The sequence below is a fragment of the Dipodomys ordii genome, unplaced genomic scaffold (genome assembly GCF_000151885.1).
Source record: "Dipodomys ordii isolate 6190 unplaced genomic scaffold, Dord_2.0 Scaffold25, whole genome shotgun sequence".
NCBI classification, from domain to species: Eukaryota; Metazoa; Chordata; class Mammalia; order Rodentia; family Heteromyidae; genus Dipodomys; species Dipodomys ordii.
This window is the reverse complement of record NW_012267241.1, coordinates 18,514,918-18,537,804: the sequence shown is the minus strand read 5'-3', so window position 1 is coordinate 18,537,804 and position 22,887 is coordinate 18,514,918. Positions and strand designations below refer to the sequence as shown.

The window sequence follows — 22,887 nt, the reverse complement described above, 5'->3', positions numbered from 1 at the left end:
TTGGCAAAAGCAGTAACGTCTCTTCACAACCCATTATTAGCCAGATTGAGTACTAAACTACCTACTTAACACTGTATGTTCTAGGCAGCAGCTTACCTCTTTCATCAGGACTTGAAAGAATACTGACTAAATGGCATTAGTATATTTGAAAAGAAATCACACTTTTGGGGAACATTCTAAAGCCTTTATTTAGCATCAGATTATTTCATTATAACACGTGTTAACTTCAAGATAGCAATTTACTGGCAGCTACCTAAGTAAGGCTCCTTGAGCACTATCTCAGTCTGGGTAGATAAATACTATGATTAATGAACCCCAATTATAGGGGCAAAAACTACTGTACAGTAGGTCTCCATATATATTTTTAAGTACCCAGGTACCTTGAAATGCACAAGACCTCCTTTTGATATAATACATGAGTTAGCTTAATTTCTCTGGCATTTGCCACTGTAAGCTCACACATTTTAAAAGGTTTGTCATTATGTAATAATGATAGTGACTAAAATATTTCTAGGACATGTTTGTGAAATGCTAGATTTTATACATATTTTCACTTAAAAATAAATGTTTTAATCCTAGTGACAACTGCAGAAAATTGTTATAGCAAATTCTTCAGAGCATGAAAACAAAATACCTTTTCCGGTATTGGGAAAATCTGAATATTCAAGTAGTTTTCTTTTGAAGGGGTAAAATTGAGATTAATATGAATAAAGCCATCTAATCAATAATTTAGTCTTTACAAATGACAACCTTTACATTTGAGCATATAAACATAGGAGAACTAGAAACATTTCAAAGTTACTTCTAAAACATATAAGCATAACAGCATAAAATATTTGAAAATATTTTGGGTTTGGGAGTTGTATGTAATTCTATAAGGCTAAAGTTAAATTTACATATAAACCTCCAGTAAATATGGCAACTGCAACCAGAAAAGGGACCTTTTCTCTTACCTCTCTGTAAAACAGTATTCCAAATGTATATGGACAGCAAAATTAGACATTTTTCCTGAGGCTTTCATGATCACCGTATGTCCTATCTTATGAGAATGCAAGTTAGCTTGTGAACAATTTTTTTTTAAGATGAGAAACTAAGGGAGAAAAATTTTTAAACATAAATTTAAGACTTATTTGTGGATTAGCCAAACAACCTGACTTGTCTGCATTTTAATAAATGTCAGGCAAATTGAAGTAGTTTCTGTCCCAGTAGCTTCCAGAGTAAATCCAGTCTTGGGCTCCATTGTAGGGATTGGGACCTTGATGGAACCACCTGTTGAAACACCAATGGAGGAGTCAATATTGTGCGTTGTATGCATGTTATAGAAATGACCTAATGAAGCCCCTTGGTTTCATTACAATTAGTAGACATGAATAAAGACAAGATATATGGGGGAAATAGTGCAAGATCACAAGATAACTGCTGCTTCACTAGCTTGCAGCTCTTCTCAATAATGACAATTCAGCCACCACTTGATGTACTATGAAAAGACCACTTGAATAAAACTTTCACTGTTTGGTAAAATTGTAAACAGCCACATTCTAAAAGGGATGATATCAACATAGCCACACAGTGCCTCTTCACAGGCCACCTTAATAGGGTTCTTAGGAACAACCAACCCAAGCAGTTCCTCCTCTGACTTAGGCCTTCCTTGTCTTCACTAGTGTCTTTCTCTAGAAGACACTGTTAAGCAATCTAGGATATTGAAATGAACTTACAAAATGCCAATAGTATTATGTATGATATCTAGTTCAGACATGACCCCTAGACTCAGCGCTCCATTTGTACATGAGCTGAATGCCAGGGAATTCCCCAGCTATTTGTAGTCCAAGCTAGTAATCATGGCAAAGGCAGCAAACATGTTTGATAAATTTAAGGACTATCATTTTTCTGATCTATGGTATACAATAACCAAGTCCAAATCTTCCTGCCTCTCAATCTCCTCAATATTCCTAGGCTTTTTCTCTTTTTTGGTGATACTGATACTGGATCCTGAACTCAGGGACTCCCACTTACTAGGCAGGGACTTTACCACTTGAGCCATGCCTCGAGCCCCTTCTTGCATTGGTTATTCATGAGGTCTGGCCTCATTTGATCCTGGTGCTGGCCTGGGCTAAGACCCTCCAGTTGTGCTTCCACATATTGCTGAAGATGGCAAGCACATACTACACTACCTGTCATCATTCTACCCCTGTAGGTGGGATATATACACCACTGTGTCCCATTGAGATGGAAGATCAATCTTTTATGCCTGGGCTGGTCTTGAACTTGATCTCCTGACCTCTGCCTCCCAGGTAGCCAGCATTACAAGTTTGAGCCATTTCACCTCTAGCTTTTAACATCTTAACCTGCCCTAAAGAGCTGCACTAAGTCATTTTCTTTCCCTTTAAAATGACACCCATTTTCCATAGTGCTAGCTTGCTGAGATAACAGTAATGTTAAATTACTTGCTGAAGAGGCTGTTACATTTGTTAACATTTTCCAAATAGGATATAGTTTCTAAGCCTATCATTCTGTCCAAATAAGTTGCTTCTAAAATATTTAACAAAAATGAAATTGGATTTGTGTGGTCCACCTCTTATCATTCCAACAATGAAAAACCTGAAAGAAAATGCTTATGCTCTTTATAATTAAAGAATTAAACATTAAATTCCCATTAAAACAACATTTTCCAGATTATCATAATAATAATACTTCAGGGACTATTTTCCAAATATCTACTTAAAGCGAGGGAGGTATGGGGTATTCAGAGTTTGCATATACCAGCAGAAAGTCTCAGGAACCATTATATAATCAAAATCACAAAATTTTGCAAGTCTAATGTAAGGTATACAGTTTGGCTGTAAAGTAAAATTTGCTTATAGAAATAAAATCAAGATTATCTAAAATAATTTTAAATGTCCATCAGGCCTTAGGCCCCATGCCATTTGATTTCTTGCACAGAAAATGGGGGGGAGGGTGTCAAAAGTTGGCAGGAAACATTTTGTAAAGTGCTATATTAACAGCAATTGGTGTCCTTGCTCACATGTAAACTCTAAGAGAACATTCTCTGAGGGATGTCTGCTAGTCTACTGTTTTTGGACACAGTTGAGTCAGAACACCAAGTGTACTAGATGTGAATCTGAGGAGTAATGGCCTACTATAGGGTCAGGAGCTCTTCCGACCTCCACTTCTAATTCTGAGCACTCATGTCCGGAAAGTCCTCCACAGCTATGATATCTCTCCCTCCCCCCACAAGAATTCAATTCATTTGTCTTTTTAAAGTCTTAAGCATGGCAAAAGAGAGTGGTTTCTCTCTCTCTGTCTCTCTCTGTTTTAAACTACCTTTTACTTAGTGCTTCAGTCTATTGAGTCCAAAGGTCAATATACTGCAAGACCAGGCTCAGACTATGGAGAGACTAACCCTCCCTTCTCTTGACGCCAACACGGTGTCTCCCACCTTCCCCCATGCCCTGCTTACTGATGTCCGTAAGCTCCTCTAAGGAAATAGGTCAAGATTACAACAACTATCCTCCTATGCAAAACTCTTACATAGCCTGAAAAGCTTCATAGCCTGAAGGCTCCTCAAGTGAGTAAAGTATTAAGCAGGAACACAAGCTTCTAGTATGGAGAAACCAGGGCCACATTAAAGCAAGTTTCTGGATTTGATTTCTAGGAGGGCAGGTGAGCCTTACACAGAAGAAAATGCTCTTGGGCAAAACTGACCACTTCTACCCTTACTCAAACTGAACCAAATGATTAAGAAACACGACAGTCCTGAGAGCAAAGTCAATGCTCTAAGCACAGGCTCTTTCCACAAAGCATCAGCAGGATCACTGGAAGGCTCCCCATGTTCATGTAGGAGCTGAGGAGCTGTGCAGCAAGCAGGTGTGGTCCCTAAAGTGACAGCTCACAAACAGTTCTAGCTTTTATTTTCACTCCATTTCTGGGCTGGCCAAAGATCTTTTATTTTCTGGATGTTAAAATATTTATACAGTAATAAAAATTCTCAGTGCAGGGCTAGGAAGGTGGCTCAGTGGTAGAGCGCTTGCCTTGCATGCATGAGGCTCTGGGTTTGACTCCTCAGCACCACATAAACAAAAAGAAAAAAGCTGGAAGTGGCGCTGTGGCTCAAGTGGTAGAGCACTAGCCTTGAGCTGAAGAGCTGAGGGACAGTGCCCAGGCCCAGAGTTCAGGCCCCACGACCAGACCCCCCCCAAAAAAAAATAAAAAAATAAAAATTCTCAGTGCACATTTTACTTAAAGACTTGAGAATATGACCAGAAAAAAATAAGGTAGTTAAAAATTAGAAGCATGGCACAAAGGCAGGGTTTTCTGCACAAGAAACTAGAACAAATGGTACAAATGTATCTAAGCTAGGCACTGGGAGCTCATGTCTAATCCTAGCTACTCAGAAGGCTGTGATCCAAGCATCACCATTCCAAGCCGGGGCAGGAAAGTCCATGGGACTGTGTGTTTGGGGGTGGGGGTAGAGAGAGAATTAATTTGAGATAATAGAAAAAGAAAAACTGCTGGAAGTGGAGCTCAAGTGGCAGAGTGTTAGCCTTGAGCATAAAAGCTCTGGGACAGCGTAAAAGTGGTTTTGACTGAGTTTAATGAAGGTGGGGTCTGCTACGTACAAGTATCCCTGAGCAGGGGTCTTTAAATGCACCACCATTTCTTTCTTCGGGTACAAAGAAGGGATTTCTAGGGCAGCAGTTTTCACACTGCATTCCACAGAGTTCAAGGATATGTGTAAGTGGGAGAAAGTCCAAGATTGGCTCAGACCTTCCCCTCACCCCTATCCAATCACAGCAAGCATGGGCCTGGGTTTTCTCTTCATGAGTACATTTACCACAAAAGAAAACAACTAAGCAGGTTAGATGATAGGTATGTAGGATCATTTTTAGATCTCATAATCATCTTTTTTCAGATGTTAAAAATAAAAGGACTACCAAATAAAGCCTATTGGAAAGCTTACAAAATCATGCTCACATGGGCTTTAAAATTTAATACACTGTAACTGATTTCTAACATAACAATTGTAAAAATGCTTTCATGTTTGCATTAATATAGTCAATTGCAAAATAGGACTGAGCAGTAAGCAACTTTTAAAAGAAAACTTTCAAAAGTTACTTTCTATTGCCCAATGGAATCTAAGACATTAACTTTGCAATCCTACTTCCATTAAAACTCAAATCCCCATATCTGGAAAAATAAAAGCATTCCCTAAGTATCAATAATAATGGTGTATATATATATATATATACACCATTATTATTGATACTTAGGGAATGCTTTTATATATATATATATATATATATATATATTTGCAAATGATTCCATAAGTTACTCATGTATGTGTGTATGCATGTGTCTGCATACAGGAGTATGAATGTATTTTAATGTTTACATCTCTGTGTGTGTGTGTTTGTAAGTGTGTGTTAGTCCTGGGACTTGAACTCAGGGCCTGAGTGCTCTCCATAAACTTTGTGCTTAAGGCTAGTGCTCTACCACTTGAACCACAGGACCATTTCTGACTTTTTGGTAGTTAACTGGAGATAAGAGTCTCATGGCTGGGTGATGGTGGCTTACATCTGTAATCTTAGCTACTCAGGAGGCTGAGATCTGAGAATCCTGATTCAAAGCCAGCCTGAACTGGAAAGGCTATGAGATTCTTATCTCTAACCATGGAAAAACTGGAATTGGAGCTATGGCTCAAAGTGGCAGAGTACTAGCCTGGGGCAAAAGAGCTCAGGGATAGTGCCCAGGCCGAGTTCAAATCCCATGACCAACAACCCGTCCCTTGGCAAAAAAAAAAAAAAAAAGTCTCATGGACTTCCTTGCCTGAGCTGGCTCTGGCTCCTGAGTAGTTAGGATTACATGCACAAGCCACCTAAGACAGACTCAAATCTTTTAATTCTGGGTTTTAGGTTCTCTCTTTAAATAAAGAATAGATAAGATTTCTTGGGTAAAAGAATACCTTGCTAGCTGGGTGCAGGTGGGTCAGGCCTGTAATCCTAGCTACTCAGGAGGCTGAGATCTGAGGATCAGGCTTCAAAGCCAGCCCAGGCAGGAAAGTCTGTGAAACTTTTATCTCCAATAAACCACCAGAAAACCGGAAGTGGCACTGTAGCTCAAGTGGTAGAGCACTAGCCTTGAGCTGAAGAGCTGAGAGACAGTGCTCAAGCCCCACGATCAACAACAACAAAAAAAGAAGACCTTGCTTAAATGACATGTGAAAACTATGTGGAAGTATTTTAGCCTCAGTTTCTCAAGTCATTTTCCACTGTCATGTATACAATTCTTTCAGCTTCAAAACTAAGAGTCATTGGAACTAACTTTTCTCAGATCTGGAACAACTTGGCAGGTTTATGTTAGAGAAGCTCTCATTCTGCCATTCATAGTGTCTGACATCTGGGTCTTGTCTCCACACAACAGCCCACCTTAGAGCTCAGCCGTACACTGAAGGAGACACATACCTTGTCTTCCAGTCCTCTTCTGACTTGGACCTGTTTTTGCGAGCTGCTCTTTGTTTTTCCTCAAGTCTTTTTTTTTCTTCACTAGCTTGATCTAAATAAAATATGAATATCAATTGAAAACATTTACTCTCTATGCAGAGAATGCGAGGAACAGTATTAAGCACGGTAACTTTATGGAGAGCCACTGTCCATATCTACTAGTATCATCTCTACTGTGCCACAACAGAAACACCAGTCAAGCAAGCATCAAGTTAAAGATCTAGCGCGTGTAGTTGGTATTTGAGATACCATTTTTCTGGGCAGCTGATGATTTTCATATGCATTTAAAAGAACCTATTAATAAAATTCTTCAAAAAAGGTTAAATGCTCCAGTTAAAAAAAAAAAAAAATCAGGTGGAGCCAGGCACTGGTGGCTCTTGCCTGTAATCAGGAGATCTAAGAATCACGATTCAAAGCCAGCCTGGACAGACTCTTATCTCCAATAAACAACTCAGAAAAACTAGAAGTGGTGCTGTAGCTCAAGTAGTATAGGGTGCTAGCCTTAAGCTCAAGAGCTGAGGGACAGTGCCCAGGCACAGAGTTCAAGCACAATAACCGAAAAAAAAAATCAGGTGGAAAAACTGCCTAAACTATTCTAAATCCTTACTGATACCTCACTGAACTACTTCCAGTGCTAGGTTAAGAAATTCAAGCTATCTTCCAGAATACTGTAGTACTGTTTCACAGGAGAGATCACAGTATTTTTTTTAAGACTTCGGTACTACGGACATGCTGGATGAGCTTATTATTTCTAGCTGTTCTGGTATGTAAGCAGCAGCAATGGCCTCTTAACTGCTCCTACCCTGAGATGTGGCATCCAAATTCTTCAGATTACATCATGTCCACCCCTACTTAAGAACCACTGAGTTAAAAGAAACTTAAACTTTAAGATTAAAAATGTTATAATTAATCAAGAGGAAGCCTCATTTTCTATGAGGTTCACAAGGTGACATATGAATTCTGAAATTCACATAGCAAGGTCAGCAGAATATGGTTTAAAGTTGACAAAGATGCTACATTCCCTCTGACATTTAAGGTGGGCCTGTGGCCATATACAGTATGCTAAATTATCAAGGGAATATTATTGAAGTCATAAATTTAAGCTAAATAATGTCAACTTCAGATTTTCAAGTTTAAAACAAGTTTATTAATCTAAATTTAAAAACCTCTAAAAGGCACTAAAATTGCCAGTACCCTAGTGATCATAGCAATGACCATCAGCCCCAAAAGAACCAGGAACAAACAGCTGCTCCTCACCTATCTCTCCATTCTCCATGGCTCTGATGTCTGGCCGCAATCTGCAGTCTGTCTTAGGAATCACACTTTCCATTTCCTTGTCTACTTCATTCAAAACCATTGCAAAGTTAGTAAAATTATACATCTGAAAAGAATAAAAGTAACCAGATGAATACTTGATGAGTATGGCTGACTGACATTTCTAATCTTAAAATGGAAGCCCTAAATGCAAGCAGTATTTTGTCACCCAGCCTCACTTTCATGATCATAACAGCCTTTCTCAAGCCACATGTCTAACAAATGGTCTGTGTATATTCTCAGAATAATCTCAAAGCAAGCATCAAAAATATTCCTGTCAAGTCTAGAAGAAAAAGGAAAGTATATACTGATTCTTTTTATCTTCCTTAAAAGCACTCCATGCTATGTCTGGAGGGCTGCTTCTGATTCAGCTGCACTCTATGTGGGGCTGCTCTGACTCCCAACCCCTAAGTAACTGTTAAGCCCCAGTGATGTCCCACCCAGCATGTCTCCCATCCAGACATCAGAAAAGACATATGACAGCCTATGTCTACAGAAAAGCAGCACAATGGACCCAACAGAGGCTGGCTATGGCCCGGTGCCACCTGGGAAGGAATGAAGTGTTGTCACATTCAGCAGGCTGAGTTCACCTGGGCAGAATTGGGAGGCCGCGGTGCTATTCGCCACAGAAGAACACTTCCAGGAATAACAAACACACTTTCAGAATCTGGCATTGGCATTTCATCAGATTCCTCAGAGTTGCTCATCTAGAAGACCAACAGATAAATGACAAATAATTGAAGTGAAATGCTTTAAAATACCTATTTATAATTTGTAAACTAAGCACCACATTATATGAGGGCAAAGACATCAAAAACTTTTTTTCCCCGTAGAAAGTGTTCTTTTCACATGCTCTGAAGTTTGGGCAGGAGCTCCAAAGGGTAGCAAACTGACCATGGTTTCAGAGAGAAGGCCAGGAGATGTTTAGAGGCCTTTAAAGGCCTTGAGGGTCTTTAGAAGAACCACTTGCCTGACTCAGCCTGAGAATGACAGGTTAGGCATGGGCCACTCATCCTCCTAGTGAGCTGCATTTCCTGTCTTCCAGGAGGTGGAAAGTCCAGGGGTATGTGGAGATAAGACCCTAAGGAGTAAGAACTTTTAGACCATGTGGCTTCCATGGATGGTTGGGTTCTGCACCACTCATCCTGAGATGGCTTCTGCACGTCCTAGAGGAGGGGGTGGCTATCCCATTTGTTGTGAATCATCAAAAGACGTTAGACAACCCAGAAGTCTTCATTGGCCACTCATGAAAGAAGTCAAGCACACCCTCTGCCCTTCAGATCCATAAGTCAGAGAAAGGCAAGGGTAGGAGGGTAGGAGGCCTGCAGATGCAAACTGATCAGGCTGTTGAAGCTTCTTCCTTGGTGGGATAATTCTGAGGAATCTGGGAGGTCATGGTTCATTGACAATAAGAACTAATCACAATGAACCCCAAGACAGGGACACAACTTGTTTTTTCTTTCTTGCTATTGTTTTTAATGTATCTAAAATGTACTATGTGATTTTTTTTTTGTTTCTCTTCTATGTTCTCCCCCCACCGCCTGTATAACCCCCGTTTTCACTGTATTTAACGTCGGTGTCCTGAATCTTGTATATACATTTTTCTAATTTGGGGAGAGGAAGGAAATAACAAAATGCTGAAACAAAGATACAGCTTGACCCATTGTAACAAGGAGATGTACAAGACACTATGTAGAAAACGAACTTTACAACTTGGGGTGGAGGAGTTGGGGAAGTGGGGAGGGAAAGGATGGGAGGAGAAAAACAAAGGAGGAGGTAACAATGCTCGATAGGAAATGTAATCATTACCTTACTCATGTAACTGTAACCCCTCTGTACACTATTTTTACAATAAAAATATTTTATAAAAAGAACTAATCACAAAAACCAGTTCTGACTGGTTTCTGGAAGCTAGGTGAGAAGATGGTGCTGGCAGTGTGGTTAGAGGCAATTGGAAAGAGCTTAGAAACTGGAAAAGAGTACTAGGCCTGTTCTGTCCAAACCTGGCTGAAGCAGAGACCGACTGCACAGCCTTCAGGTGTGCTCTATACAATGTCTTTCTAATTATTACGTCCTTGCCTTATCACAATTGTAGAATGACGAAATACATGCTGGAATCTCTAGAGTATGTCGGACAGTTATAATCATTTGTATGCAATGCAGCAGCAGCTTCATCACTACCCTCTATTTACATTCTAGGGTTTTATGTTAAGCTTTTGGTTGTTAAAAATAACTCGCTCAATGGGGCTAGGAAGGTGGCTCAGTGATAGAGTGTTTGCCTTACATGCATGAGGCCCTGGGTTTGATTCCTCAGCACCAATTAAGCAGAAAAATCTGGAAGTGGCACCGTGGCTCAAGTGGTAGAGCGCTAGCCTTGAGCTGAAGAGCTGAGGGACAGCGCGCAGGCCCAGAGTTCAGGCCCCATGACTGACAAAAACAAAACAAAACAAAAAACAAAAAACGTGCTCGAGTATTTACTGGGAAAAGTCCTAACTACTCAATATCAGAGAAGGACAGAAACTGCCCAATTCAAGAGGACAGCCACACACAACAGTGATGTTCAAAGAACAACAAAAGGTTACTTCTTGGAGCACATTAAATTCATCAGTGACCAGAGACCAGCAGCGTTTCTCAATGCACGACATAAAAAGAATTTTTTTTTAAAGTTGGACTAGAAAGGAAGTAACTGAAGCTACTTCCCCACCTGCCAGAGCTCTGGTAGGTGCTCCTAGGAATTAGCGCAGATCTGTGAGAAGCTGTTGTTTTACCATAGCTATGTACATTTAGAATCCAAGACTTTGAAAATTAACAAATCTAGAAGCACCGATTGAGACATTGTCAGTGAATAGATAGTTAACAAACACGAGGAGGAAACAAGGATGATAAAAGCTTCCTCCATAGGTGAATATGCTCAGGAACACCAGCAATCCTTGCAAGGGAGATGCACACAGGGGTGAGAGGCAGGCAAGGGATAAGTGTTGAGGGAAGGTCATTTTGCTGTGAAGACTGAGGGATTTGGAGGACATAATGAGCAGCTCCTGGGATTTTGCCAATGTCTTTTGCTGTCCCTTCTCAGTATAAAAGGGTGGGATGACAAATGTGCTTATGTGGTTGCTTTTGCCAAGCTGCCTTTTACTGGCAGGAGCTGTGGCCTCATGAAATCTATGTTGGGGTGGGGATGGGTCCCAAGATTCTAGGACATTTCCTTTTCCAGCCCCATTAGTTTCTGGACAGCTGTAGAAAACAGTGAGTACATTTTACAGAATGAGGGAAAGCAGGCAGGAGCGTGGGTTGTAAGAAGCAAAGCTAAATTGAGCAAATGAAGCTGAGGGGAAATAGAAATTAAAAAAAAGAGGCTAAAGCTGCATGCTCTGGCCTCAGAAGAGTGAAGAGTGGCTCAATTTACAAAGAAGGTCACTTATGAAAATAACCTGGGCTTTTGAGGAAAATGAGAGCTTATATTTTTACATGCATAAAAAAACCACTTAAGAGCACAAAAGACTAATTCAGTAGGTCTGAGGCGAGGGTTAGGAACCTGCCTTTTTAACAAATGCTCAATGATAGATGAATTATCAGTCGAGGGCATATTTGCAGAAAAAAATTTGTTAGTCTAAGCGACAGAGACTGCTTTGAGTCAACTCATCAAGCAAGTGGGTGCTATTAAAAACCTAATTTTACAAATTTTACTGAGGCCGAGGGTTGGGGACCCAGCTTTAGTTTGCACTATTCACAAATGGTAGACACACAATTCTAACCTCAATTTTGTACTTCTGTAATTTTGCTAGCTACTAGATGGAGCCAGTCTTCAAATACCTATCTCCTGTGTTAAGAGGTGCAGTCGTTCTTTAGCTCTCAGCAGTTCTGCTGAAAGAAAAGGATAGGAGACTGCTGGATATCAGAGCCTTTCTGTAGCAAGACAGCAAGCTATGTGACTGTTCGACAAAGAAGAATGTTAACATCAAGAGAATGGTCCAGTGACAGCATCTTTAACCATGATGGTGCACTGTCAGTCACTTCATGGTTAGGACAGATAACCATGAAAATGTGAGAGATAATTCTGGAAGAATTTTACCTACTCAAATCATTTCAACATAAAACAGTAGGAAATTTGTCTAAGATGAATTCCAACATTTAAAAGATACGTGAATTCAATAAAAGCCCCACCTAGAATTGCTCCACAGCTACATCCCATAAAAAATTGTCACTTTTATTTTACACAAAGGCAGATATCTGCTTACTTAAAAGATGCAAGAAGAATTACATGTGTTTCGCAAAACCAAAATGAAGTGACATGACCCAGGAACAGATCATTTACAAAAGGATTTTCATAAATGCAAAAGCCCAATTATTATTCCTTGTACGACCATACAGAATATTCACCTGTTTGCTGTTCTTCTTCTCTTCAGTGTTTCTCTTGTCATTTTTTTTGTAAGCCTCAAAAGTGGCAGGATCAACACTATATAAACACTCCGTCCACTTCCCATAGAGGGCACATAGCTTCTTTTTGCTGTCAAGAGAAACTGATGTTTATCCAACAAACCCATGTTTTGCTCTAATCAAATATTAATATGACAAACTTTAATGTCAAAACTTTACAAAAATAGATACTTCCTTGCAGAATCAAGTTTTCTGTTTATTAAAATGCTAACTTTATTAGTTTATGACAGATTTCATACTGACACCCTAGTTAACATCTATATCATTCAACATTTGAAATGGCAACGTTACCTTTTATCTTGTATGTAGCCTTCAACTTTGTGTAATTCCTTACCAAAAAGGCCACATGGCTTAAAATTTAACACACATTTGTCCCCAGTCCTGTAAAGTAAACAGTAAGTTCACATTAGCACTCAGTGTGCAAGATATGGGAGAGAACTGCAACTTTGATAAGCTTTCTGCTAGCAGCTACTATTCACTGATTTTCTTTACATGCCAGGGCCCACGCAGGAGTTGGCAAAACTCATCTTCTAACACCAATGTGCCAACCTTAAAGAAAAGATATGGGAGGCTGACAAGAAATAAGTGACCTGCCTAAAGCTCATCAGGATTTGAACTTTTTTTTTAAATTAGCATGTATAGTTGTACAAGGGAGGTTTCATTGTGACATTTCCATCTATGTACACAATGCATCACAGTCAATCTCACCTCCTCTATGAGTCTACTTACCCTTTTTATTAACTCTTATACCCTCCTCCCACCTCATATATTCAAGCCTATGTTAATAACACAAAGTAAACAATTATCCCTGGAAATGGGCTAAAGCTAGAATTAAGATGCACATGAGCTGGGGAAGCTCAGAGTTCACCCAATCTTCATTGATTAGGAACAATGTTACTATTCATTAAAAGGATAAGCGTCTATTAATTCTAGAATTCTGGTGTCCAATTTTTATATTTGTCACCAGGTTCTACTAGAGCTTATTGTTCTTCTTAATGAAGTGCACTGTAACTAACTGACAAAATGGGTAAGAATTCTAACATGCCTTACCTGTGGTTTGTGATTTCCACATTGCCATACTGCTCAATCCAGAGTTTACCAACAATGATATTATGCACACAGCAAGTGGGATTGGTCCACGTATATGCTTCATTGTGTCTAAAAGCAAACCCCAAACCCACAGAAGTGAGAAATCATTCTATTTGATTCAAGACATGATAAATGCCATTGACTTCAACTCACAGTTAGGCATCAGCTTCCTATTCTTATGATATTGTGTTTTGTTTTTTGGTGTTGGTACTGAGGCAGGGTCTGGCCACTGTCCCATAGTTTTTTTGATCAAGGCTGGTGCTCTACCACTTGAGACATATATCCCTCTCCAACTTTTTGGTGGCTAATTAAAGATAATAGTCTCATGGACTTTTCTCCCTAGGCGAGGTTCAAACTGCAATCCTCAGATCTCAGCCTCCTTAGTCTATAGGACTACAGACAGGCAGCCAGTTACATTCTTATGGCTTTAAAATGAAAACAAAAGCTTAAGAAAAAAAACCTGCACTGAACTCCAAATAAACTTAAGACAAATAAACTCTAAATACACTCACTAATTCAAAAAAATCTGAAATCCAAAATTCTTGAGTGCTGATATAACACTCAATGAATTTCAGATTTTGAAGTATTTGAGATCTTGGACTATCAGATTCATTATGCTCAACTGGTAGTCTATTCAAACATTCCAAAATCAAATAAGACTAATTCCAAAACATTCTGGTTCCAAGCATTAATCACAAAAGATACTCAACCTGTATATGATTATTATAAGTTGCAAAAGTACAGTAAAATATATGAAAAATAAAAGTAAAAAATAAAAATATCTATTAAAAATCTCTTGGGTTTCCTCCCATAAGGAATTTAAAACAACAAATGAGTGCATGTGAATATACTCCAATTGTGTCTATCCTGTGCTTTGAAAATTGTTTCTTTGAATATTTATCCTTAGATACATGTTTTAACATTACAGACTTACAAATGACAAAATTTATTTTTGCTGGTGTTCTGTTCTGTGAGCTTTAAATGCATATACAGATCTGTGTAAGCACCACTGACATAATCAGGAGAGACATATCCTCAACCTCCAAAATTTTCCTCTGCTTGCCCTAGTCACTCCATTTTTCATCCCTGAATCCCTAACTCATCCCTAATCCCTTACTCATCTCTCTTTTTACCTTTTCCAGAAGGTCACATAAATGTAATGATATATTAGACAACCTTCTGAGATTAGCTTCTTCAATTTACATAGGAGCTTGAAATCCACTCACGATCTGTGTTATTATATGCATAATAATTCATTCTTTTTATGGCTGGTTTATACCATAGTTTAACAGTTCACTCAGTGAAGGTCATTGGGTTTTTTTAGTGTTTAATTATGAAAAATATACTACTATAAACACTTGTACAGACATTTTTGTGTGGCTCATGCTTTTATTTCTCTAACTTGGCAGCACTATCATTTAAAACATACTTTTTAAGCCATTCTAATACTGGTATCTTGTTATGATTTTAATTTTTTATTTCTCTAATAATCAGTGCCATTGAGTTTGTTTTCATGTACTTGTTTGCCATCCATAGCTATTAGTGAAATATTCTTTGCTCAATTTCATGTCAGGTTTTTCTTGCAAGTTTCAAGAACCCCTCAGTTCTTTGTTGGATAACTCATTTATATGTAAATTTTACTAGCTATAGTTTATCTTTGTATATCATGAACAGTGTACTTCACAGAGCAAATTTTTTCAATTTTGGCAAAACCTACTTTGGTACTCCATGGTAAAACACATGCCCCAGGATTCTCATTTCAATCTCCAATACCATGAAATCAATCAAACAAGAAACCTAGTTTATTTAGTCTTCAATGTATTATAAACATAAGCGGTCTTTGCCTGATCCAAAGTCATAAGTGTATACTTTGGCCACTTGTCCCTAAACCATTTATGGAAAGACTCTGTCTTAGTTGCATTGTCTCTGTGCTATCATAACAAAAACAAAACAACTATTTCTAAGGAGGCCAATTTCTGGAGTCTATTTCACAAATATATGTGCCTACCCTTTGCCAATACCACACTCCTAATACAAGAGATTTAGAGCTAAAACTTCACAGTAGGTACACATATCAACTGTGTTCACTTAAAAATGAATTTTATTGTTCTACTTAATTTTCCTCTTCTGATAAGTTAGAATCAACTTCTTTATCAAAAATTATCTAGGGTCAGACATGGTTGTTCATACCTGCAATCCTAATTACTCAAGAGGTTGAGATCAAGAGAATCATGGTTTGAGGCCAACTTAAGTGAAGATCCTTTCTTAAACCAATAAAAAACAGTAGAAGGGTATTCACCTACTATTCTAACTACATAGAAAGCATAAATAGGAGGATCACAATTCATAGTGGCCTGGGGGAAAAGCAAGATCGTACAAGAACAGTAACAAAAACAAAAGGTTGGGGTATGACTCAATAGTAGGGCACCTGCCTAGCTAGCACACAGCCTTGAGTTCAAACACCAGTATAATTTACCCCTCCCCCCACAAAGAATCACCTGGAAATTTTATTTGTGTTAATAAAGACTGCTTTTTTACATTCGGGAGAATAAACATCTTGACTATACTAAGGCTTCCAGATATAGTTACACATAATAAGTCATATGTTATCTTTAGCTGCTTTCCTCATATTTTTATTTCAGCATATAGATGTCATAGTTATATCACCTTCATTTTGCACCACTTATGCTTATTGTACTACTACATTTTTAACACTAAAATTTCCATCTTTGTGTCTTGTTTATTCATGTAAGGGTGTTTCTCAAGGAGCACAGTTAATACAGCTACTCTAATGTCTTTGATACAAATTTCAATTTCTGGGTCATACTGGGGTTAGCATCTGTCAATTGTCTTTTCTTATTGTGAGGAGTCAAATTCTCTGTTTCTTAAGTATAAGCCAAATAATTATGGATTGCCTTTTTGACACTTAAAAGTTTTTTTATGTGTATGCTGGTCCTGGAACTTGAACTAGGGGTCTGGGTGCTGTCCCTGAGCTTTTGTGTTCAAGGCTAGAGCTCTACCAATTGAACCACAACTGGCTTTCTTTTGTGGTTATTTGGAGATAAGAGTCTCAGGGACTTTCCTGCCTAGGGTGGCTTCAAACTGCAATATTCAGATCTAGGATTACAGATATAAGCCACTGCACCCAGTGATACTTGAGCTTTTATGAGAATATGTGCTCTCTCAAAAAATTATGAATATTGACTTTTGCTAAGTAGATAATAAATACAGTTTAAGGGCACAAGTCTTGACATTATTCTATAGCTTTAGATTCCAGTCAGATTAATTTTCAAAGCCTTGTAATGTTACTTAGGATCCACCTCAACAGCCATGCAAGGACTTGGGCATGAGTTTACACCAAAGCCTTTGGGTACCAGTTGGGATCATTTAGATGAGTGTACGGGTAGGCTTATGAACCATGTACAGGTAATGGAGCTCCCTCCTTTCTGTGGATCATTTTCCACTCTTAGATAACAATGGTCCCCTTTTCCACCCTCTGTTTAGCAAGCTGGGGCTTAAGCCTCTGCTCAAGGCCTTACTTGGGGGCATAAACATAAAAGAAGTTAACAGATTTTTAAAAAATACTCTTTGGGAACTATGATCCCTTTGTTCAGTTCCTACAGTCAAGGAGAAGAAACTTTTCTGAGTTTCAGGTATGTGGCTGCTGCTTCTGCCACTACCAGGCTGGGGGTGGGGGTGGGGGGGAGAAAGCGAAGCAGAATTTCTGCTACTCTTTTCATCTTTGCAGCTCCTCTATTCAGAAGCGAGAAAGTTTCTCTTGGAACAACTTCTGTCTGCTTCTCCTGTCAGTTCTGCAACTCACTGAGCCAGGAGAAATGAGGGGGAAAACCCAGTAGAAATCTCACTGGTGAGTTGACCTTTAAGATATGATCTCTCTCCCCAGATCTGCCTATCTTTATTTACTGGCTAGGATTTCTAAGTGAATTCAGTGAGTGGGAAACTCAGAGTGCAGTATTCTATCTTAACTGGAAATGACTTGAATTTATAACTAATCTTGTGAAAGAACTTACCTACATGTCCAACATATGCCACACAATTGTCATTTTAATATTTTCCAAGATGTAATTTGTTTTGAAAGCTCTTTAAATATACTGACAGCTAGTTTTATAAGAACTTCCAAGGAGTTAATAACCATATTTATCTAAAACAGATCCAATACCATAATCAAGCATCAACTTTTTACATGAATCTGGCCTGATCAACAGTGGGGCCTGAACTCTGGGCCTGGGCACTGTCCCTGAGCTCTTCAGCTCAAGGCAAACACTCTACCACTTGAGCCACAGCACCACTTCTGGCTTTTTCTGCTTATGTGGTGCTGAAGAATCAAACCCAGGGCCTCATGCATTGCAAGGCAAGCATTCTACCACTGAGCCACTTTCCTAGCCCTCTTTTCAAATTCTTTTACACATAGGTAGGTAATTCATGCTTAATAAATTCTGTTCGTTTTGTGCGTACAAGTCTATGTACATGTGACACACTAGTCAGTATGTATGAAAAGAGCTAGATGGATTAACTGTAACTTACTCAAGGAGCTCCAAGGTGATGGTTCCTTTGGGTTCTGCTTCTACACTCTTCCCCCAAAATTTCAGTTTTGGATAGATTGAGCCGTGAAAGATAAAGTCATTGTTTAGTCCTTCTGCATGAAATGCACTGATTGGTGGGTGATGGCTGACCTGTTCCGAAATTAGTCTGAATCCAAGGTCATCTCTTAATATTAAAAAAAGCAATATTGCAATTAACTCTACTACTGATTGTCATTTCAGTCAAAAAACAAAGTAAGCAATTATTATGATCTCAACAGAAGAACACATAAGAAACAGTACAAATGCAACTCAAACTACTTGATCCAGTATAAGTATAATGTCAGCTATTTGAATATATTAAAACAAGACACTCCTATGAATTTGGATGATTTACATGAAATAATATTAATTGTGTGAATTTTAAACTTAACTTCATTTTATATCAAGAGAGAGGTTAGGCGCAGTGGCTCACACCTGCAATCCCAAATACAGGAAGGGGAAAAGGAAGAGGCAGGTAGATTAGGGACTCCAAGGCTTGCTTGGACAATAGCAAGATCCTATGTCAAAATCAAGGTTTTTCAAAAAATGTGATGAGAGTACAGCACTTGAGTAGCACATGAGGCACTAGGGGAAAGAAAGATACAATGTATCCATATTTCAACATGCAGGAGATATGGTCAAAACTTGTGCAAGGAAGAATAGGAAGATACAGTAGCTATCTATCTAAGCTAGCCTATTATATAAAACCCTGAAATGATAAAAAGAGACTAATTAGTCCCACATGATCAGACACATTGAAATCCTCCAAATACATCTTATGTCTGTTTCAGTATTTTTGATGTAGCTTCTATTTTAAAAATAATATTCATAAAAATAAAAACATCAAATAACTGTTATTTGGTGATACTCAAAATACGTATTTTTCCTCTTCAACAATGTTATGCCAATCATGCAAATTCAACTATCCATCTGGAATGGGGGACAGAGTGAAAAACCTCACCGGACCAATTCGTAAGTTTCTCCCAGAAGTGGGTTGAATGGCTTTCCAGTGCGTTCCCACTGAGAAGCAACTGCAGACACAGCAAATGCAGCTACACACTGTGGGACAGAGCATTGTACACATCAGTTAACAGCCCAGCTGTTACCTCTCCAGAGAAGAAACTGGGCTAAAACACTAACTGACAAAATTATTCTGAAGAGTTGAATTACTTTTGAGTTTTATTATGGCTCTAGAAACTTACTATGGAAACTTGGATATTCAGAATAAAAATTAATTATTCTCTTCCCATTGTGTTATCCTTTAACATGGCTTTCATAATATCCTAAGAGTGCTACAAATTCATTCAAGAAATCTTTAGAAGCTCTTAAACCCAGTTAGTTCTAATACAATAATTTTTTTAGTACAATTGCCCCTAAGTATCTGGAAGATTGATTCCAGGCCCTTCCTTCCCAATGCCAAAATCTGTGGATGTTCAAATTTCATATAAAAATGATGGGATATTTTAAAATAATTTATCCACATCCTTCCGATACATTAAACTATCTCTATATTATTTATAATACTGAACACAATGTGAATAGCTGTTATACTCTATTGTGTATGGAGTAATGACAAAATCTATTCACATTCAGTTCAGATTTTTTTTTTCTACTCTGGATCTAAGGTTGATTAAATCTGTGAATGTGGAACCCAGGATAAAGAGTGCCACCTATACACACATTTAGAATTGTAGAAAAGAGATATAAAACTAAAAATTGGTATCAAAGCCAGTGAGATTAGATAAGACTTATTCATACAAATAAAAGAATAGGAAGATTCAGATTTTGAATGCTATTGCTTTGTTTGATGGGAGAACAGTATCATGTAAACAGCTATTTAAAAAGAAAAGGTAAAAATTCAATTTCAAGTGTCTTTTGTTTGAACATTTAGCGGTGTGGATATAAGTATAAACAAGCATTTACATGTGTATATTTTTTGCTTTTTAGAAACAAATTTGAAAGAAGCTGTATTGGATTTTCTCCCTAACACAATGCTATCTTCTAGAATGAAGAATTTTAAAAGCATGGCTATGACTACTTTATGCTTCCCTTAAATTTCCCACCAGTTCTGCAGTATGGTTACGGGAGCAATGTACACAAAGGATTCTTCATACATACTAGTTAAGTGCTTTGAAAACTTTTCCTATCCTCACACAGGATTTCAGAGTAATTTCCTGTGTGTTTAAGAGTGAAATTCAGAAAGCAGTAGGATAATCTATCTCTAAGATTTATCCCTCACTCCATGCTTGACACTTACCTGCATCCTTTCCACAGGATCCGATAATGAACTGGCCTTGTGGATGAGGTAAGTATGCTCCATGTATTCCGTTAGCCGCTGTAGGAAGCTCAAAGGCTCATTAAATATAACTGGCATGGTGATCTTGGACAGTTCCTAATGAAAAAGAAAATGAATTGTTATATACAGTATATCTTTATGCAATACATTCCTGAAAAGTAACAAGACAATTCCAACTCATGAAATTTAATATCAGTTCAATTTCACAAATCTTGCCAGAACATATATAAACTATATTGAACAATATAAGGACATACAAAACCATCCAAACATTCTCTCTGGTTTCACAAGGCACACAATGTAATGGTGACCATGAGCTGATATCTTGTTAGTAAATCTGCCTTAGGTAAATCTTAGGAAAGGTAATGAGGATACATAAAGCAAAAGTCTTCATAATGATGTCAAAACACGAAGCTGTAAGGGTTCTAGTGCCTTGAGTTCATACAGAAACAAACTGAAACCCAATTGAGCTAGTCACCAATCACAAACTACCCAACTAATATCTCCTTGACAACGTTCTACACCAACCAATACAATAGTTCTTTGTCTTGGTCCCTTCAGAGAACACCTCACAAAAGGTTGCCCTCCCATGTGATCCACAAAGTGCTGAATCACTTGAGGTCCGGGTCTGCCCAATTCATGAATATTTGCTCAAATAAATTAATAAAATTTCAGTGTGGCTAAGTTCATTGTGTTAACAGATGCTAAGGATTAACCACATCTACTATCTTCACAAGAAATTCGAGATTGTTTTTGGCTGACAACTGTGGGCTCTTCTGAACACTAGACTGAGGCTAAATATTACACAGTATCTTAAAATTCTGCCTGCCAGTTAAAGATTAGGCAGGGGGTCCAAGGTTCATTACATGGCACCAACATGCCATGAGGTTAACATCATGAGGTCCTTTTTAAAATGATCATTAAATTTTAAAAAATGTGTATCTCTGGAGGAATGTCCTGACCATCTTTTCAAATATCTACCTACTATTATCTACTTTTTCTTTGGGAATCAGATGTCTCAGGAAGCCAGGTGGCTAAAGGCATCTGGCTAAATAGTACTGAGATGCAATTCAGGTTGAATACCACTGGACTTAGCTTGAACTCCTCCCCCCACACAAAGGTTCACATTCTTTATGATCTGAACAACTAAAAACAACAAGGCCTTCTGCAAGATTTCAACTAACAGCATTAAAAAGCAACCCTCATTCATAACCATAAAATAGAGCTGGGAATGTGGCTTAGTGGTACAGTGCTTGCCTCACATGCATGAAGCCCTGGGTTCGATTTCTCAGTACCAACATAAACAGAAAAAGCTGGAAGTGGCACTGTCTGTGGCTCAAGTAGTAGAGTCTTGAGAAAAAAAAAAAAAAGCCCAGGGACAGTCCTCAGGTCCTGAGTTCAAGCCCAAGGACTGGCAAGCAAACACACACACACACACACACACACACACAACCATAAAATATTGCAGAATACAGACAGTTTCAACCTAATTAAAATAAACTTATTGCTTCCTCACTCACAAGAGAGATAAGATAGAAAAAGGAACATATAAACAGAATGAAGACAACTATATTCATCTCAAGATCTTATTAATCCAAGAGATACACTAATGGAAACAAGAAAGCTGGTACCACCAAGTTTTGTCTTAATTCGAATGCTCAGTCTCTCTCTTTGCTACTTAAAAAGTATTTTTTATTCTTTAAAAGTTATTTTTAATGTTTATAATATCCCACTCCCTCTCCCTCCCCATCTCTCTGCTGCTCCCAGGGCTTGAATTCAGGACCTGGGTACTGTTCCTAAGCTTTTACCATTTGAGTCACAGCTCCACTTCTACCTTTTGCTGGTTAACATTTTGTTGGTTAATTGAAGAGTCCATGAACTTTCCTGCTCAGACTGGCTCTGGATCCCTGTGGTAGCTGAGTTGACAGGTGTACACCACTATACCAAAACGTTTTTGTTGTGATGGAGTCTTTTGGACTTTTCTATTAGGGCTGACCTGAATCAAAGACTCTCTCAATCCTGCACATAACTAGTATGACAAGCATGGCCACAGGTACCCACAGACAACATAAAAAGCAAAATGTTTTAAAAAACAATCTGAAAATTTTTGATTAATCATACTTGAGGAAATTAACTTTACGGTATAAAATACCATAGTCATTGTCACATGGTAAGAGGGAATAGCCTGAATACATTAAGAAAAAAAAGGCATTGTAGAAAATGGCAACAATAAAATTTTGTTATCAAGATTTTATATTGTTCTTGGTATTTACCAGTTATTTAGCCTCCAAATATCATTTTTTCTGTTCTGGACTAACCTCTAAGTCTGAGAAAAATAGATGACAAAACAACATGTGCAAAAAGCAATATACTACCTGGATGCTAGTGGCCAAGCCTGTAATCCTAACTACTCAGGAGGATGAGATCTAAAGCTCTCAGTTCAAACCCAGCTCAGGAAGTCATGAGACTCTTTAATCTACTAAACTACCAAAAACAAAAATAAAAACAAAAACAAATCCCTTCTTTCCTCAAGTACCATACAAACACTCAGAAAACAAGGTTAAGTTTGAGCTCAACTAAAATGTACTAAAATGGAAAATACTTCCTAAATAAGAAATCTACCATTTCAGTGTCAAAATGTGATAATACGTAGGATCTGGGTTGTCAAGAG

General features: G+C 38.2%; 1 protein-coding gene across 2 annotated transcripts in view; it reads right to left on the bottom strand.

Annotated features, from left to right (window-relative positions):
- Window positions 1-162: 162 nt before the first annotated feature.
- Window positions 163-22,887, bottom strand: part of Osbpl1a (oxysterol binding protein-like 1A) — a 177,167-nt gene continuing 154,442 nt past the window's right edge. For both annotated transcript variants that reach the window (XM_013014929.1, XM_013014931.1), the window contains 10 exons: window positions 20,178-20,312; window positions 18,882-18,979; window positions 17,883-18,065; window positions 13,299-13,406; window positions 12,540-12,629; window positions 12,192-12,318; window positions 8,402-8,518; window positions 7,755-7,878; window positions 6,459-6,549; window positions 163-1,269 (listed from right to left, as the gene is read on the bottom strand). In XM_013014929.1, coding sequence (XP_012870383.1) covers window positions 1,167-1,269; window positions 6,459-6,549; window positions 7,755-7,878; window positions 8,402-8,518; window positions 12,192-12,318; window positions 12,540-12,629; window positions 13,299-13,406; window positions 17,883-18,065; window positions 18,882-18,979; window positions 20,178-20,312 — 1,176 coding nt within the window. In that variant the 3' untranslated portion in view covers window positions 163-1,166. The remainder of the gene's footprint in view (window positions 1,270-6,458; window positions 6,550-7,754; window positions 7,879-8,401; window positions 8,519-12,191; window positions 12,319-12,539; window positions 12,630-13,298; window positions 13,407-17,882; window positions 18,066-18,881; window positions 18,980-20,177; window positions 20,313-22,887) is intronic.